An 18,756-nucleotide genomic window follows, 5' to 3' on the forward strand; every position below is an offset into this window, starting at 1 on the left:
GTTCCAAAAAGATCTCCTCCTAATTCGGGTCACTGGTCCACATTCACTTCAAAAAAGGAAATCAAGCATAAGCAGAATATTCCTTTTTTTTGGAATAAATAAATTCACCGGCAATTTCACGGCATTCGGCATTAATTCCTTGGCAGTAGCCTGGGTTGGATATTTTGGAGGAAGCGTTCCAGGAAAATATTTCAATGCCCTTTCAAAGTCCAAGGATACCAGTTCTTTTTTGGAAGCCTGGAAAAGGAAGGAATATTAAAAAAATTCCACCAAATTCATCACTTCGGAGTTACTACAAAGAAACTTACTTTCAGCAAGGCCAGGGCAATGTGAAAAAATTGTATTCATACCCTGTAATAACCATTTTAAAAATAGTAAATAAACTGAAATCAATTTGCTGAAAATTCTCTACCTCCAACAGAAATAAATCAATTATATGAAATACCATGGACAGGGGAAATTTGGCAGTGAATAAAGTGAGAAACCACTGCGAAGCGAACATGTGGGTTTCGATGTGAATTTCTTGAAAATGCTCGCTCAAATCAGGCAAATAGTCCTAAAATTTTGCATAGTAGATTGAAACAAAACACAGCAAACCTTTTCCGCAACAACGCACTTGCATAAGCCGAGTAAGCTGATAGAAGCGCAGATGGAGCGTCTCAAATCCTTGCTTAAACAAGTCGCGCAGACGGTAGTGATACATGATGCGCACCAGTACGCAAAACGCCTCCGCTTCGGACATCTGAAATATTTTACACCAAATTGACATTCTCTTCAATTTTGTTGTTTGAAAAAACTATATAATAATAAATTGCATACATGCAACAGAAGTGAAGCGGCAAGAAATGACAAGCCTTGACAATAGCCGACTTCTTCATCGTAGACAGCATAAGCCTAAAAAATTTGAAAATTTTTCATTCGATTGAAACAAGAAAAATGATAAAGCAATTGAATTTCTCACTTTGCTAATTTTGTACAGTGCATCTTGACCCAAGCCACCAACTTGTTTGAAGTAATCATGCGCTGGAAAAGTTCTGTGAATATCTCTCACAATCACTTGTTCATTGGGACATTCCTAGAAAAGATATATGTATTTCTTTTTTAAAAAAATTAATAATGAAATATAATCAATTCGATTGACTTTTGTTAACAATTGCGGGTAAGATTCCGACAGTTCAGGCTGTTGGAAACAGCCGGCAAGCATTTGCCAAACTTCACCACGAAGTGGATCAGGAACCCCGTCGCAGATCAACTGCGTCAACTGATCCGGCCGTTGGTTCAGATCTTCTTTCCACAATGTCAAGCACTGATTCCATTCAGCAAGGACAGCCGCACTGTATTCTTGTTTCACTTCACCCGAACCGCTCAACAACGGTTCATCACTATCTGTTGCAATTGAATTATAAAATTCAATATTGAAGTTATTAAAATTTACCGGATTCATTTTCGTCGTGTGGAGCGATCAAATTGGACAACATCCCTTTGGAACAGCGTCGAACCGACGACGGTGAAAGCAGACGTTGCCTCTGTGAATATGATTCGAAACAAATATCTTGCGGATCTAATGCCACTGCTTCATTGCCGTTCGGACACTGAACACGACAATAACAGATTTATAATTCAGTTTTTTTTAATTATTCAAATTTTGTAAAAATTAAATTTCATCCTCACAACAAATGTTTACTCTATCACCAAACGCTACATATTCATTGTTGTTATATATAACTGTACTTGAGTTTCATATTACAAAAAAAACGAAAGTATCAGTTTCGATGCAAAATGGTGCGACTGAATAAACATATAAATTACTGAATAAAAAATTCCAATTGCATACTTACCAGTCGAACTTTCAAATAATACCTCTCACAAACATCCCGATGTTTCCAAGACCAAAATCGTTCGTTTTCGTCGAAAATTCTCACACGACAATCGACAACAAAACGCAACGGCTCTGGAATTGTACAGAAAACAATATCCGTGGCAACAGTCATATAAACCCTGGTTTCTGAAAAGAATCTGATTAGTCAGTTAATTAATTAATTAATTAATTTTCTTTTCAAAATACCTCGAGGTGTTTCAGTGTTGAGAACATCAAAATGTGGAGACAAAGGATCCCAAACTGCACTGATTAAATAACCACCATTTTCTTTCGTTCGCATCGATTGCTTGAAAAGTTAATTAATTAAATTTTATATTTTGAAAAAACAAAAATTATAATTCGGAAATATTTACAACGTCAAGAAGTTGCATATCCACATGCTTGACGTTCCGTCCCGCAGCTAGCAGCAATCCAAAACACCTGAAACACACAGTAATAATTGGACATTAAACTGCAAGCTTGTTTGTTTGTTTGTTGCATCAGCAAATTGGATCACTTCTTCACTACTAGACGATAAGGTCCAGAAACTTGGTTTATCAACAAAGAGATGTGCTTTTCACGTCCACGTCGAAGCTTGAAGCAAGTTTTCTCCTGCGGAGATGGCACCAACTGTCCTTTGTCATCCCTTTCCTGATTTGAATATTAATAATTGAATTCAATTCAATTTAAAACACCAACAACAACATACCATAATATTTAAATGACCTTCCAATTCAAAAGATAATACTCCACTGCAATTGCCGGCAACAAATGTATTCAAATGAGGAGATGCACCGTTGTTCGCGTTGTCAAAAATTCTCGCAAATTCTCCCATAACACGTTCAATCTAACCTTTGAAAAATAATATCATTACCAGGAAAACAACAACAACAAAATAATAATAGTAATAATAAGCTTACAGTTGCCCTATCAGGTGCGCACAAAACGTGGCACTGATCCGATGATTCGTCAACAACTGACGCTGGCGAACGAAACGTAAAAGCCAAAAAACAGCGTTTCTGTTCCGACATTTTGGTGCAAAATAAAATCCGACAAACCGGAAAATCATCAACCAAATTTCCATCATTATCAAAAAACCTAAAACAAACAAATAAAAAAAATTTCTGAAATAAATAACAACTATAAAGTAAACAAATTTACTGAACAGATTGCTGGCAAGTGCTCGGCATGCGTACGGTCACAACCTGTGCTTGTAAGTCATCTTTGGCGCCAAGTAGTCGCACTATTTCGCGGATCAGAAATTCATTTTTCGGTTCAACTATATTTGAGCATCCATAATAAGTGAGCTGAACAAACAAAATATTAAATGCACGCAATTATTCTTTCAATACAATTATTATTATTCACTTACAGTTTCTTTGAATTCCTGATGATTTTGTTCATTGAAATTGCCTGATGACACAGCTAATAATACAATTAAAATATAAATGAAATATAAATGATCATTTCAATTCAAATTAATAAATTGAAAAGCTTTAAATTTTCATGCTTCACAGCTTCTTACTAATGTAAAAAAAACTTAAATAAAATATTTTTACATTATAAAATTTACCATACCAACTGAGTCCATTAAAAACAGCCTCGAATACCAGACAATTTAGATCATAAAGGCGCAGCCTGAAAACATGATTTACTTCAACACACACTGTAATTTCAACATAAATTATATTTTAAAGAATTTATTTATTCATTATTATATTTCAAAAGTGTACATACATGCAAAATGACTTGTAAATTCTTTTGCAATTTATAAGAATAAAATTCAGATTGAGATTAAGATTAAGTAGAACATAAATATTCTTATCTTAACAAAACAAGAAACATTTTCTAACAATATAAATACGATGGTTTTTATCCAGTCAATCTGTACAGTCATTGTCATTCTTACACATCAATTAATCATTTGATATCGATATCAGCGTAAATCAATCTATCAATCAATTTAGAAAAATAATTATTTAGCAAAACTGATAGAAAATAATGCTGCAAAACAGCTAGTAAAATAAAAAAACAAAAAAATTTACTTCATAAAATTTAGTTGCCTTGAATTTATGAAACATTTCCTTGTACAAAAGTAATTATGAAAAACTTTTTACTAATCATTTAAAATTATAATTATATTTATATATAAAATTTATAAAATTAAAATTATATTTATATATAATTATAATTAAAATCCTGGAATGCAGAACTTATAAATAAATAAATTAACAATGAAACACAAAAAACAATGCCCACCAAATTATTAACTAAAATCACTTAATTCGAGAAGCTTAAACGGCGACTTCTACACATATTCAATACAGAACAATTTTAAATAAAACTGCAAAGATCATTTTATCAATACAAGTGAATTAAAAACAATTAAATAATTAAAAAATTTTTTACCTACAGTGATTTTTTTTGGAAGGCACTCAGTTGATCAAAAATCAATGTCAGCATGCCATGAATACCGTGTTAGAAAATGCAGGATCAAATTTAAATAAAAAAAAATATCCCTTTTACATAATTCATTCTAGTAGTATTTTAAACTTGAATTATTTTTAAGTTCTGAATGTCAGATAATGTTTCCATTTTATAAAAAATTTTTTTCTCGACATTTAATTACGCAATTTCATTTACCTGCATTTACTTTTACCGTATGTCTAATCGACAATGTTGTAGTAGACTTTTTTGTATTTGTAACAATTAACAACATTTTAACACAATATACCTTTATATAATTATCTAATTTTTTATATGTAAGTTACTTTTCAACTGTTATTAAAAGTTTATTTAAATGACATTCACATAAACTCATTATTTGAACATTTAATCATTATTTTTTAAAACTAATTTTTTTCATGAAATCTGTTTTTTGTATATTACGTATGTTTGAAAATAAAAAAATTTTTTTTCGTATTTACCTTGCATATTCATCTGCAGAAATCATTCACCGTTTAATGCAATTTGTAAATGAAGTAAACACACTTGTAATCAAGGAAGTTAATTTGATTTTTCAATTACTGTTTTTCCCCTTATTGTTTAATTATTTTTAAAGTTTTTTTATGTCGTTGAAATGATGAAGATTGGTTTTTTGATTAGCTGAAAACAGAATCTCTTAGCGCTTGATATCCTTTTCAAATTTTAGAAATAGATTTTATATAATCAAGCCCTATTCAGTGCCTTCGAGTTGAACAATGACAAGCTCAAAATCATACAAATATGTCAAACTTGATACAGAACCGTCTACATCATTTGCTAGCCGTACAATTGAGCAACAAGAGGTTTGCGGTTCTTTTTTCTTTTGGTTATCCAACTGGATGGATTTTTTTTTGCATACATTCATTTCAGCTAATTATTAAATCACAAGATGAAAATTTAGAAAAGATCGGAGCCAACGTACGCGTTTTGCGTGACATGAGTGCACAGATTGGATTCGAAATTGAAGAGCAGTCGATGTAAATTTACCTATTTTTGGTGAGAAGAGAAAATAATCCGTCATTGTATTTGAGAATGCTTGATGATTTGAATGCCGACTTGGACAGTACGCAGGCGAAAATGGCCACGGTGATGAACAAAATGGGAAAAGTGATGCACATGTCTGCTGGTAAAGAAGCTTCGATGCGTTTTCCTGACGATTATATATTTTTAAATTCGCTTTTCTCACGTTTCAGATAAACTTCAAACGTACATCATTGTTGCCTTGTTGGTGTTGTTGGCCGTTTTGATAATAATGTTTGCCATTTTGTAAATTATTAAACCTGCACTAACAAGCTCTGTGCACTTTCTTGACTTATTGACACTGCTTTTAATATTTCAAAATTGTTTTACCAGAAAATAAATTATTTTCACTCAAAAATATATCTGAATTGAACAGAAGGATAAAAATTGTCCAAGAGCGCAGCAACCAACGCCAGAGAAGAATCAATGGTCAATCGGCCAAAAAACAGATTCTTCCTTTCCACGAAAAATTAAATAAAAATCACATTTATACATTGTTTCTTATGTTTAAATCGAGCACACACGCACATGCACATATCAGCACAGCAAACTAGCAAATAGCAAACAATGTTCATTTTCCTTCTTCAACGTCTATCGCATATTTGATTTATTTAAAACATCGACCGCTCATGCCAATCTTACACATAAATGTTTGTTTACTCAATTTTAAATATTTTTACGAGAAACATTTTTTTCAAAACTTATCCATTACTCGCATATAGAAATGACACTGGCTTACCTGATACCGATGTTGCTTTTGATGGTTGACTTTGATTAGCAGCACGTAACGTTCATTCTCGTAGTTTCATCATCTTTTGTCAGGTGTTCATCTTTGAGGCGATCTGCCAATGATGAACATTAATGTCTTCACGGGTAGTGCATTAATATAAACTAAAAATTGCTTTTCATGAAAAGAAAACCGACAACTCCAATTTGAATTATCAAAATGAACAATATCATAGCGGTAATAAAACATTCACAGAAAAATGTTACCTCCTACACACAAGTTATACATACCTTTTTGCACTACTTATTTTTAATAAAAAATAAATTTCTGCTTAATATATACGACGTTGCATATATCGGTTGCATAACGCTTGCAGCAGAATGGTAAAAGTAGGACGCTGGGCTGGGCTAAAGTCAAACGCGATCAACCAATCAAAACATCGTGATAAGCAAACATTTCAAATATTGTTAATTATACTGATATAAACTTGATTGTCAAAATTTTATTATACCGTATGCGCATACAAATAGTTTTAAGTAAGGCCTTTCGAAGATTACTTATTTATTAAAAATGCATTCTCTAGTAGTATTTGGTTGTTGTTATTGATTTTTTTGTATATTATTTATTATCTTTTCAAAATTTGCATGGTTTTCGTTATGCTATTTCTGATTGAAAAAGTTCTACACTGACCAAGAAATTACGAACCGAACCACGTTCAGCTAATTAATATTGAAAAGTAAGCGTTACCTGTGATTGGCTGATTTGGAAATAGCATGGTGGTTCTTTCGATTATACTACCCTCTGCGCGTCAATTAGACCCATGCTCAGACATGAATATATGGACATTTTGATTTGCTTTCTTCATCACTTGGGTTCAGACATTTCCCACACCATCGAACGCACTACGGATGTCGAAACCTTGCTACATTATTCCTTATCGCCAGACAGTGGTTACTGCTTCTGAATGAGTCGTCGACGAATGCTTTGAACGGCAAGTCAGACTGGCTTTCACGTTTGATAATAGGCATGGAAGTTTTAATTTTTGTCGACCATCCCTAATTTCTGTTTGTCTATGACGAAAAGAGAAAGAGGGAAGCACAATCAGAAGAACAAGCGTAGCATTTCCAAATCACACGATCACAGGTAATACCTGCTTTTCACCATTATTGAGCTGAATGTTACTTACCATTATTGTTCATGATTTCCAGTACTGTGTGACAATAAATCGAATGAATATGTTATGACTTACGAATAATGTAGTAGCATATTTCGTTTACAATCATCCTGTAAATTAAAAATGCTCTCATCTTATTTCTTTGACATTTGTTTCAGAAAACATGGGGATTGGAATAGTTCTTTTCTCACTTTTCATCACAGTTGCGGGCCATCAGAAAGAGGTAGTAGATAGCAACGGCTATTTGGTTTACTGTCCATGCATGGGTAAATAAATAAACCTTTCCGTTTATTACCTTTTTTCCTGACACAAATGAAACGTTTTAGGTCGTTTTGGCAATCAGGTGGAACAATTTCTTGGGACGTTAAGTTTCGCTAAACACATCAATCGTACACTTGTTCTTCCTCCATTCATAGAATACGACTCTGGGAAAACGGTAATTTTATTGTCCACTTTGTAAAATGATGATAATAAAGTTCTAAGAACATTTTATTCCAATTTTAAGAAAATGATTCGCTTCACTGACTATTTCCAGTTGAAACATTTGCTAAAGTATCATCGAGCAATAGAAATGAGTCAGTTCATTCGAGATGTGGCTCCGATTATTTGGCCGATGAATCGTCGAATTGGTAGGCGCTTTAATTCCATTATTGCCAGTGTTAAATGTATTCAATGAGATTTTTCAGGATTTTGTTATTATGAAGGCAGTCACTCGAACGGATGTGACATGAAATATGGAAATCCATTCCAAGTTTTCTGGGATTTATACAATGTTGATTTTGCCTCCTATGAAATATACAGCAAAAATGGTTTATCAACAGAGAGAACTCACTGGGATTTGTGGTTAGAACGGTAGGTCCAAGAGGTTAAATAATAAAGATTTATTTATTTAATAAGTTACTTTTCTAATACTTCTGAAGATATCCTGCCGAAAGTTATCCTGTATTAGCTTTCAAAGGTCCTCCCGGTTCTTTTCCTTCGAATCCAGAAGATCACGCTTTACAAAAATATTTAGTTTGGTCACCATACGTACAAGACAAGGCTGACGCTTTTATCAGTGAAAATCTTCGAGGACAGCCTTTCTTGGGTGTGCACTTGCGCAACAACAAAGATTGGGTAAATAATTTATAGGGTTTTCTTTTTTTTTGCTGCTTTCGAAATTTAGCCATTTTTAGCCTAATGTCTGTCAGTATATCAAACCAAAGTGGCATCTGTTCTGTTCTTCACAGTGTTTGGGAAAACATTTCGAACACGGCATCATGACAATGGAGCTGTGCCTTCCTTCTGAAGAATTAATCCTATCCCAGGTGAAAGAGGCAATTGCTCGTACGGGTCTGAAAGTGCTGTTTGTTGCTTCTGAATATGATCACATGATCAATCAATTCACACAAATGTTGCCTAAAAAGCAAGGGGTAAGGTGATTTTTCTTTCTTCATTTTAATCGTACGGCTTTCTGTAAAATTTACACGCTCTTCTTGAATATAGTATACGGTAGTTCGACGATATCCAGATCATGCCCAGATCAGTTTGGCAATTTTAGCCAAATCGAAACTATTAATTTGCAACTGCCTTTCTTCATTTACTGCAATGGTTAAGCGTCAACGTGATCTGCAAGGCTTACCGACAGAATTCTGGGGTTTCAACAATACCGAAACGAAACAGCACAGCGAGCTATGAGAACCGAGTGAAGCTTTAAAAATATTTGTTACTATACTCTGTAATGCTTCTGTTGCACAAAATGACAATGTGTGTGCGATTGATTCATATTCATTCTGAAAGAAAGACTTTTCAAAGAAGAAAGTATAAATAATAAATTAACATATATTTCGACAATGATTAAAAGCGCAATATTCAGTTGAATGACGTTTATCAAGGCAATTTGTGTATGGATGGTACTTAGAATTGTGGATTTTTTTTATTTGTTCCAAAAGAACAGTATGTTCAAGTCTGCAACAGTATATACAGTTGAATAAGAAAAAGAATATACTGTTTTCCATTTTGAAAAGTCGACCAACCATGGAACAGTTAAGCAAGTGTTAAGCTTGTCAAAGTGGCATTGCAATTTCGTTCCAAATCTTCGTCTGAATCGCAATAGCTGAAATGAGGAGAATCACCTTAGCATTTTTGTATTAATTTTTCAAATTCTTGTAATTTTACTACATTTCCGTCTCTTCTTCTTGTTGAAGTTCAACGTCCAGCAAATTTTTGTACTGAATTGCTGCGAATCGATCCCATTCGTTGGCTGCGTCTTCAAACTTGAAAAGCAATACAACAGAATGAATGAAATAACCGAAGAAAAACCGTCAACGATGAAAATATTATATAAATAAATGCATAAAACAACTGATGCACCGTGTTTACCTCATCATATAGATGTCGGCTAGAATCAGGATCTTCGTGTGTGAGAAACTTTCTAACGTTGAAGAATGTATCGAAAAAGAACGCTGACATACGGCATCGTTTCAGATCACTCAACGATATTTTATCTGGATGAGCCGGCTTGACGGCGTCGAAAATCTTTAAAAATAAAAGTAAAATGAAATTGCGAAATTAATAATAAAATACAAGTTTGAATGTGAAATATATATATATATATATATATGCACATCCGCATCTCACCTGACAGATGAGATCAGTGAAAGGAACCGCCGCCAGACCGTATTCAGTCATCCTCTCCACCTGTTCCTCGTAGAAATAATGCAACTCGTACATGGACAAATAACCATCGCCGTCTAAATCCATGCAACGAAACCAATATTCGATACTAAAAATCAAAGAATCAAATCATTAAAAATAAAATACCTTCCCTTCGCTTGGTTACAATACATCGCATACCTCTTCGGATGTTGTTTGTCCACTTCTGCAATTAAAAACCACACAAATTCCACGTAAGTCATTTGTTGAACGTTGCTTGTCATATTGCAATTCACGGCAGTAGAAAATATTCGATCAATGATTCTTCTGTTTAAAGCTCAAAATGGAAAAGCTGTTTACAATTTTTCAATTTCAAAAATAAAATGAACTAAAAATTGAACTCGCTCACCATAATCTGAATATCGCTCTAGATCCGTTTTATCAATGAGCATGTCATGATCATCGTCCAATTTCCAAAACATACAATAAATGACGTAGAAGTGTTCATAGGAAAAATAATCCGTCACTTTGTTTATATCTTCTTCTTCTCTCAGACGCCAAAGTGTCTTAATTAGATTAAACATAACATAACATAACAACATAAGATTACATTATACAAAAAAAAATTATTTTCGCTAACCGAGCATAAAAATTAAAACAAAAAAAGCACTTACAGAAAGGAAATTTGCTCGTCTCAATTCAGTAGCTGTAATTTTCTCAGACCAGCTGAGGCTGACAGAAAAAAATATCCTCGATATTACCTTGAATAATAAATTTAAAAAATGAATTCGAAATGAATTTCAACACCAATTTCAAAAATAAACAAACATACTGTTTGTGCATAGCATGAATGAAATGTCGGCGCTTCGCGAAGACAAGAAAGTCCAGGATGATGATCTATGATATCCTATGAAAAACATTTAACAAAAAGTTTAAAAAAAGAAATAATAATCAACAGCAGACAAATAAATGAACAAATATATAAATAAGTGAACATACTTGAATCATTGGTAGAAAGTTTGTAGCTATGACGTGATTTGCTGAATCGCCGTTCAATAAGCGAATGAATGCATACACCGGATCACTTCCAACTTTGCATATTCTGTGATTTGAAAAAAACGAGGAAAACATTAAACATAGAACAAATGGAATTTATTGAAAAAAAATCACAAATCATACCGTTTCCAAAATTCTTTGAAATTGTAATAATTGACAAATCCATCATCCGGTGCAGAACGGCAACAGTGGTAAAACGGTTGCCGGACGTAATAAGGCAAACCGCACGCTTCGGCTACTTCGCCCATTGCATGCAAATCAGCTTTTCCTGAATGTCGGACAAAAATTTCGGCACATTTTCTCAACTGTACACTAATTACATTCGGATCCGAGGGTTTACCGCATGGGAAATAAAATCTAAAAAATGCTATATAAAAAACAACAACCACGTATATACATATGTACACCACACCTTGGGATATGTTCGTTTTGAGATGAAGCCAACAGCACCGGCGGTAAAGAGGGTTGTGGGAGCGTCAAATGAACAACGGGCAAGGAATTGGCGGTGCTTTTCAAGCTATCGGTCAGCCATTTGGCAGAAGAGAAATTATTTACGGTAGAATTGTGAAAAACGGCCGTCGGCAGTGTCGCATCCCAAACCCGTAATTTATTAATATTGATGTTGCTGTTGTTCAAGTTCTTGTTGTCAGTCGTTGCCTAAAAAGAAACGAAGTTGAAAATAATTAAACAATTTGTGCATTACAATAATAATAATAATTATTACCGTATACTGTTGCTGTACATGAGGCATATTAGATCGGTCGTGTAGTATTGTTGGTCGCTTTTCAAATTGCAATATCCGTTCAGCTACTGAGCCGTTGATCATCCAGTTGGTCGGACGTGTGGCAACTGATTTAGCCGGTCGAGAACCAAAAATCGCTTCGTCCGTTGCGGCGCTTGATTTTCCCGCTGCGGTCTGTCCGGCTCCGTGGGGTCTATTTCCATGCTTGGTTGGAGGAACGCCGAGATTGTTCAAAATGGAATCCAGCTCGGTAAAGTCCGGCTCGGGTCGTTCGGCAGTGGCGGTGCTGTTCACCATTGTCGGCGTCGGTCCAGAGAACGGTCGAATGGAACGTGTGGGCGTGGCACGCGGCTTCTCGTCGCATTCGTCGATGATCGCCTTGACCACCGTGTTCCAAGCTTCCCAAGTCGGCTGCCGGCTTCGATCGCGGCTCAGCTCCGTCGACGGTCTCGACACATCCTCGACGCCGTTGAAATCCGTCCACAGGCCAGTGCTGGTCAAGCTGGACGATTTTTGAATTTCACACCTTCGACCGCGTTCACCACCATTTTCCACTGTCGTACTGAATCGATCACCATCCAACACCGGAGACGCGCACCTCTGCACCACGTAATCATAAACGTCGCGATCGCTGAATGAACGATCCACTGTTGTCGCTTTTGGCCAGTAATAGCCTCAAAAAAAATTTATTCCACTATTTTGCCACCGTTCAAAATTAATTGCAAAGCTTGTTTAAAACAATTTACAATTTTAAAACAAAAAAAATATTTGAACAAACAACATTATATATGTGCAAATAATACTGCAGCTAAGAAGTTGCTGTTGTTGTTGATGATGTTTATCTAATCACACTGAAACTTGCAAAAACGGCAAAACAACCCATCATGCAGTAAACGCAAAAAATATTTTAATTTCTAAAATTACTCACGATGGAATAAGAGCATAATCTCTTCAATTGGAGCAATTTTAAATTTGAAAATATGCAAAAAATAATAATAAAACATGCAGACGACAAAAAAAAGAAAATTATTCATTCAAAAACAACGTGAACATTCGTTAGTTTGCATTTGGTTGAAAGAAAAAACTGCAGACGCTATTGGCAAAGCAAGCTGCAATAATAATAATAATAATAATAATAATAATAATAATATGAAAAAAATTAGCACTTCTCAATTGAAGATAAAGCGCAAATTTGAAGATTTTCAATACAATGCCGTTACTTATCTATATACTATCAGTACTTTCTTTTTCGCCAATTATGCCAATCAAAACTTATTTCATTCACATTTCAAAATTCATTACTACACAAAAAGAAATATAAAAATCAAAACGCGGATCAATCAAACTGCTATGCTAATTTAAAAAAGAAAAAACAAATTATAGTAAAATAAAATTTTTTCTCGAAAATAAATATTTTCACTAGACTGTTGGCAGTGTTGTCGATAATTTTTCCAATATAATCAGCTGCAAGCGGCTAATTCCCTGTTTTGTGGTTAAATTTGGCTTATTGATGATAAAAGTTTAATCTTAGTAGCTTAATTCAAGCGAACTCTCTCAACCAAGCAGTAGTATTAACGTTTCAATTTTGCAAAGAAATATCGAAATAAACCAGTTTCAATACATTTATCAAAATGTACATTCTCAATTATCAAATATGTAAAAATGAAAATCTGATTAATATTCAAAAATAACAGGAAAAAAAATTACACCTTTTATACGTGAATTTTTTTATCAATGATAATTATTCTGAAAATAGCATGAAAAGCATTTGAAATATTAACAAAAAATCCACTGAATCGATTTTTGAAAAACTGAAAAATATGGCATTTGATGAGTGAAATTATTTTCTTTATCTGCAAAAGTTAGCTTGCTTCCGCTTTACAACGCGCCTGACATCGTTCATCAATCAGAAAGGTGCAAAGCTACACTAAAACTTACGCAACTGATTGCCGAGGCGTGACAAGCTAACATGGTTAGCTGCTAACATTAGAATTGAAAAAGAAGAAGAAAACAAATGCTAATTTTTTCAAAAAAATATGCACATAAATAAAATCATATTTTTTACACTCACCATTAGTGATCGTTTTTGTAGAAATTGTCTGCTGTGATTCAGGATATCGATACCGTTGTTGTTGTTGTTGTTGCTGCTGCTGTTGCTGGTAGTGATGGCGGTGGTGGTGCTGCTGTTCTTGCTGCTTCTGGTGATTACTGTATTGGTGTTGATGATAATGATTTGATTTGGTAAAGCTTCTTGACTGAACATTATCATCCAGTTCACGAGCAAACTGATTACGTTTAGCCAAAAAATTCGACCTCCAGGTGTCGCTTCGACGACGTGGCATTGTACCTACATCCTTCAGTACGTCGTCCAGGGCCGACAAGTCCGGCTGTACTGGTGCCAAGTGAGCCCGTTGAGCAACTGGTCTCAAATCAACCGTACTGAACCACTGGCGATGGACAGTTGTGACAAGCTGATGCTGCACAGCTACAGGTTCCCACAAATGATGGCTTCGATTAGTAATGGCAGACCTAAGCAGAGACGGCGACCCCCAGCCACCGCGCTGGTCCGTCGCCGACATCCACTGGTTTTATTTAATTTTCAATTCTTCTATTGTTTATTCAAACCAACAAGTTAGCATTGAAATTGAAAACAACTTTCTAAATCAATAGGCAAGGCTTCTTTTCCAGCTAAGAGAAGGCAATATAAATATATATATATTTATATTTATATATCTATATACATATATACGTTGACCCAACGGCTGCCGTGCCACTGAAGAATGTATATATATGTTCAGACGGGCAACTGACAATCAAACTAAGCACCTCTTTACTTGCTCCTCTATTAGCTGCCAACTGGCTAACGTTGAAGCGGCTGTCGTGATCGTTGCGGCGCTTGGGTGACGTGCAAAGCGCAGGTTGAAAATAACTAACAGCCAAACGATGTGCTGGTAAACATAATTCGTTTTCTTCTTCTTCTTCTTCTTCTGCACTCTGCTGTTGCTTTCTTCAATTTTTCATTCAAAACTTTTTCCACTTCACAAAATCATTTCAAAATAACTTACCATCAATTCAATAGTAAATGTTCAATTCACAGATCATTCAATTTTGCAAATTTACAAATTATCAATTTCTTTTTCCTGACAATAAACTTCATGCAACCTCAATTCATTGCCTACATCGTCCTTCCTAGAAGAAAAATAATTGTACATAAAACAAGTCAAACAAAACAATCTGTTAACAATTCTACTACCAATAACTGATGTCATTCAGATGTTATTAATTCTATCTAATCACCTCAAAATAATTTGATATGCAATTTGCCATTATAACTTTACCACTCAGCCCACCCTCCAATCTTATGTCATTTGAAAAAACCTTCAAAAACGTGAAAATTATTAGAAAAAAAAAAGCAAACAAAACAGAAATTCTACATTACATTATAAAACTGATAATAATATTTCCACTTGGTGGCGAATTTCTAACAAATAAAAATGTATTTAACGTTTTGAAATTTAAAACAGATTAGCTTCGAACTTTCCATAAATCTTACTTACGACGAAATGCGATACTTCTAGACCAGAGAAAATGAAATGTCCTACTTTACTACAGAACAACTACCGGTACACAAAATTATTTATACAATTGAAATCATACTGTATTTCTTTTAAATTTCAAAACAGTCTAAATTTCATATTTTTTTAAAAATCTATTCTTAAATCGTATACAAAATATCAACTCTTCAAATGACATTCAATATTGCATTTAAAATAGAATAATAAAAAAATTTAAAAACAATTACTTCAACATGTCATCTTGTGCGGCTGTTGCTTTCTGTTTCGATTTATTGGCCGGTGACATTTTGTACATCAAACGTCGAATGGAAATTTCGGAAAAATCTTAAAATTTTTCATCTATATCGGGAAATGTAAATGAATCTTCAGTATTAAACAGTCATATTACTTTCTAGCAAAAAAAATTACACGGAAATCATCATATTCACATCTTTGCATTACATTAAATAGGAAAATGCATCAAATTCAGAATTGACATTTTGCCGTCAGCCAACTGACAATTTTCAAGAAAAAATAAATTTCAACTGTCATAATTTCATAGAAATACAATTCATCCCCTGATATATTTAGCATCATATAACGATTAAGAAAAATGCAGTCTAGAGAATAATAAACTTCAAGTAACATGCTTGACAAATTACACACAAAAATACAAAACCCCCCAAGATATTAGCATAAAAATTATATTAAATATGACTTGTTATAAAATAACACTGATAAAATTTACCCTAATTCAATTTACCAAAACTTAAAAAATTTCTGATGTTGCATAATGCAAATAATAAAGACATAAAAATCATAAGTTTTAAGAAGATGTTGTGTAACGTTATGCAATGAAAATGAAATTAAACAAGCACAGACTGTAACACTGTTTTATTATAATATGACTTACCTTTTGATGTGATAATAATGCTTTACGCGTAACGCATTTAGTATTAATATGAAGAATTAAACAAGCATTATTAAATAACCATGATATTATTTTTAAAATAAATCAAAAGTAATACTACCGTCATAAGTTATACATCATACGGTTGCCAAAAAAGAAAAAATCATAATTTAAAAAAAACTGTAAATTAAAAAAATAATCTAATATTCACATTTATTATATATGTTACGTTTTTGCGTAGCTAGATTTGCACTATATATTATTTATTGTTTCCATAATGAATGTATTCAATCGACAATATAAAACTGCTAAAGCATTAAAAGGAATACTGTAGTTTTCAATTTAACTTTTTACAGTAAATAAAACTTCTGTTAATTATCCAGTGATAATCTACTCGTTTCAAATTTAATTTATAATATCATATAATATATATGTGTGTAAAAATTTCAAAAGAAAGAACAGAAAATGTCATATACATATATTAATAATACTTGAAAATAAATACTGTAGTTAGTATAAATCTATTTTTATGTGCAAGTGTGCCATTGAAATTTATTTTTTATATGTAGTTGAATATTAATTTCAAACTTCTTTCTATTTTATAAAACATTTATTTTTTATTTTCAATTTTTCCTTTGTTAGATGGGATGCAACGTACTTAGCAATAAGATTAATCCTTTTGACTCATTATATTAATGTTACATTTTATTGTGTATTTTATACTTTTATTTTCTTGAAAACGTTTGTACATGTGAACAGGTTTTCACTTGTAGAAAAGCTTCCTATTCCAGGAGGCTATGAATGACTGCAGTCATTCGAAGCCTACCGTTACGCTTTGGGTGCGTGCCGGTGTGGATGGCGTCCGTTGTGGTGGCTGTCCTGTATGTCAGCAGCTTTTCATGATTCTTTTGTGCAAAAGCGATGCGGGCGTATTGAACTTTGAAGTGAAAACCACGAATCCATATCGACCCAATTTTGCATTTTCCTGCGCCGGTTTGAGACACGTTCCCGCACTGGTTCACGACGATCAACAATTTGATGAAACCGATGAAATTATCGAATATTTGGACAACACTTTTCCTCAACCAGATTTAACGTGCAATAATGTAGAAGCACTAAATACAGTGAGAGATTTGTTTTCCAAGTTTTGCTTTTTCATCAAAGCTGTTGATAAAGGTCCAGCAAATTTGGAATCCGCGTTGGCTAAATTGAATGCATTTCTATTAAAAGTACAGTTTACTTTTTTTAAACAATGTTTATGTTTTATTGTTCTTTATTATTTAGACAAAAACTAAATTTTTATGTGGCGATCAATTGACTCACCTTGATTGTTCTATACTTCCGAAACTGCACCACATTCGACTCGTCGTGGAACGCTTTACGAATTTTCAAATACCGCGTACATTTTCTGGCGTGTGGAAGTATCTGAAAACGGGATACGAATGCGACGTATTTACTAGATCTTGTCCATGCGATGAAGAAATTTTACTTCATTGGTCTGATAGACCGGATACTCCAAATTTATCTTCAGTTGAGGTGAAAAAATATTCTAGCCAATGTAATTTCACTTTTGATGTTCCTCCGAATTGTGTCGACCTTTGATAATGGACATGAATTTTAAACCAAGAACTAGTCAAACATTATTAAGCGTAGTGATCTCGAATTCTTGTTGTTTTTGTTTTCTATTCTGTTTAGCTAGTCAGCTTCTACTAATGTTTCCTATTTTTTGAATTCATTGTCTAGTCATGTCTGATGTGCCATCCATCATCTTTTTTTTTATAGTTTGTGTCCAAAGATGAAAAAATGTTGATTTTGATTTTAGATTTGTTGTTCTTTTTGCATATTTCTCGTTTTGATCGAACGTATTTGAACGATAATTTTTGAAACGATGAAAGATTTTCTAGAAATTAAGCATTTACAGATGGAAACTCCGAACTCTGATGGTAAACTTGTTTTGCCTGTACCTGAGAAAAGTGAAAGTACTCAAGCGAAAGTTTCAACCATGGAATTTCTCAATGATCTGGAAGAATTGACACCACTGGTATTTTCGCTTTTAATTTTCAAGTGCTGACTTTTTTCTCGATTTTAGATTCCAGAAGCGCTAGTTGAATATTATATGAATCAAGCCGGCATGCAAGACTCGGATCCGTTTGTGTACGTGTAGCGTAGTGTCGCGTTTCTTTTCATTTTGGCGTGTTCAGAATTGTAATGCATTGTTTGTTGGTTTTAGCAAACGTGCTATAGCGTTAGCAGCTCAGAAATTCATTTCTGACATTTTGTTGGATTCGATGCAAAAAGCAAAGTTCAAAGGATTGGCACAAGTGAGCAAGAAAGGTAGTTCAAAGGTACGCAATTGACACTTGACAACTTGCGTTTGTTAAATATATGTTTCAAGGTTTGTGTTTGCTTTTTCAGGAATTGCGCTACACGTTGACTTCGGAAGTACTGGAGCCTGTATTGGAAGAATTCGGCATTGAAGGTCGTAAATCCGTATTCAATTTATGAACCAACGAAGAAAAACGCTGTGCCCCATGGATATTTCGCCAGTGTCGACCAATAATAATTGCATAAATAAAGCTTAAAACTGAATTTTGAAG

The 18,756-nt window shown here is 33.7% G+C and overlaps 3 protein-coding genes across 3 annotated transcripts; 1 reads left to right on the plus strand and 2 right to left on the minus strand.

Annotated features, from left to right (window-relative positions):
• Positions 1–202: 202 nt before the first annotated feature.
• Positions 203–4,577, minus strand: Tsp_05837 (Rab GTPase-activating protein 1). Its single transcript, XM_003380048.1, has 18 exons — positions 4,502–4,577; positions 3,432–3,524; positions 3,231–3,283; positions 3,020–3,165; positions 2,779–2,956; positions 2,568–2,705; positions 2,376–2,509; positions 2,233–2,299; positions 2,066–2,165; positions 1,839–2,005; positions 1,436–1,592; positions 1,142–1,386; positions 962–1,075; positions 851–894; positions 598–742; positions 446–556; positions 309–351; positions 203–237 (listed from the first exon to the last, which is right to left on the minus strand). The coding sequence occupies exons 1-18, from the start codon at positions 4,575–4,577 to the stop codon at positions 203–205; spliced, it is 2,046 nt and encodes a 681-aa protein (XP_003380096.1).
• A 481-nt stretch (positions 4,578–5,058) lies between these two features.
• Tsp_05836 (syntaxin-6) lies at positions 5,059–5,612 on the plus strand. Its single transcript, XM_003380049.1, has 4 exons — positions 5,059–5,145; positions 5,213–5,319; positions 5,374–5,486; positions 5,536–5,612. Exons 1-4 carry the CDS (start codon positions 5,059–5,061, stop codon positions 5,610–5,612), a joined length of 384 nt encoding a protein of 127 aa, XP_003380097.1.
• Positions 5,613–8,520: 2,908 nt separating this feature from the next.
• Tsp_05835 (conserved hypothetical protein) lies at positions 8,521–17,771 on the minus strand. The gene is given in 25 exon segments (XM_003380050.1): positions 8,521–8,619; positions 8,634–8,716; positions 8,885–9,035; positions 9,083–9,158; positions 9,424–9,518; positions 9,625–9,780; positions 9,883–10,027; positions 10,066–10,234; positions 10,307–10,463; positions 10,572–10,658; positions 10,730–10,804; positions 10,897–10,999; positions 11,077–11,310; positions 11,351–11,610; positions 11,678–12,369; positions 12,781–12,804; positions 13,767–14,277; positions 14,437–14,468; positions 14,530–14,702; positions 14,816–14,884; positions 15,498–15,594; positions 16,986–17,172; positions 17,256–17,362; positions 17,556–17,584; positions 17,728–17,771. 25 exon segments carry the CDS (start codon positions 17,769–17,771, stop codon positions 8,521–8,523), a joined length of 3,855 nt encoding a protein of 1,284 aa, XP_003380098.1.
• Positions 17,772–18,756: the final 985 nt, after the last annotated feature.

This window comes from Trichinella spiralis (genome assembly GCF_000181795.1).
Source record: "Trichinella spiralis strain ISS 195 chromosome Unknown Scfld2, whole genome shotgun sequence".
NCBI classification, from domain to species: domain Eukaryota; kingdom Metazoa; phylum Nematoda; class Enoplea; order Trichinellida; family Trichinellidae; genus Trichinella; species Trichinella spiralis.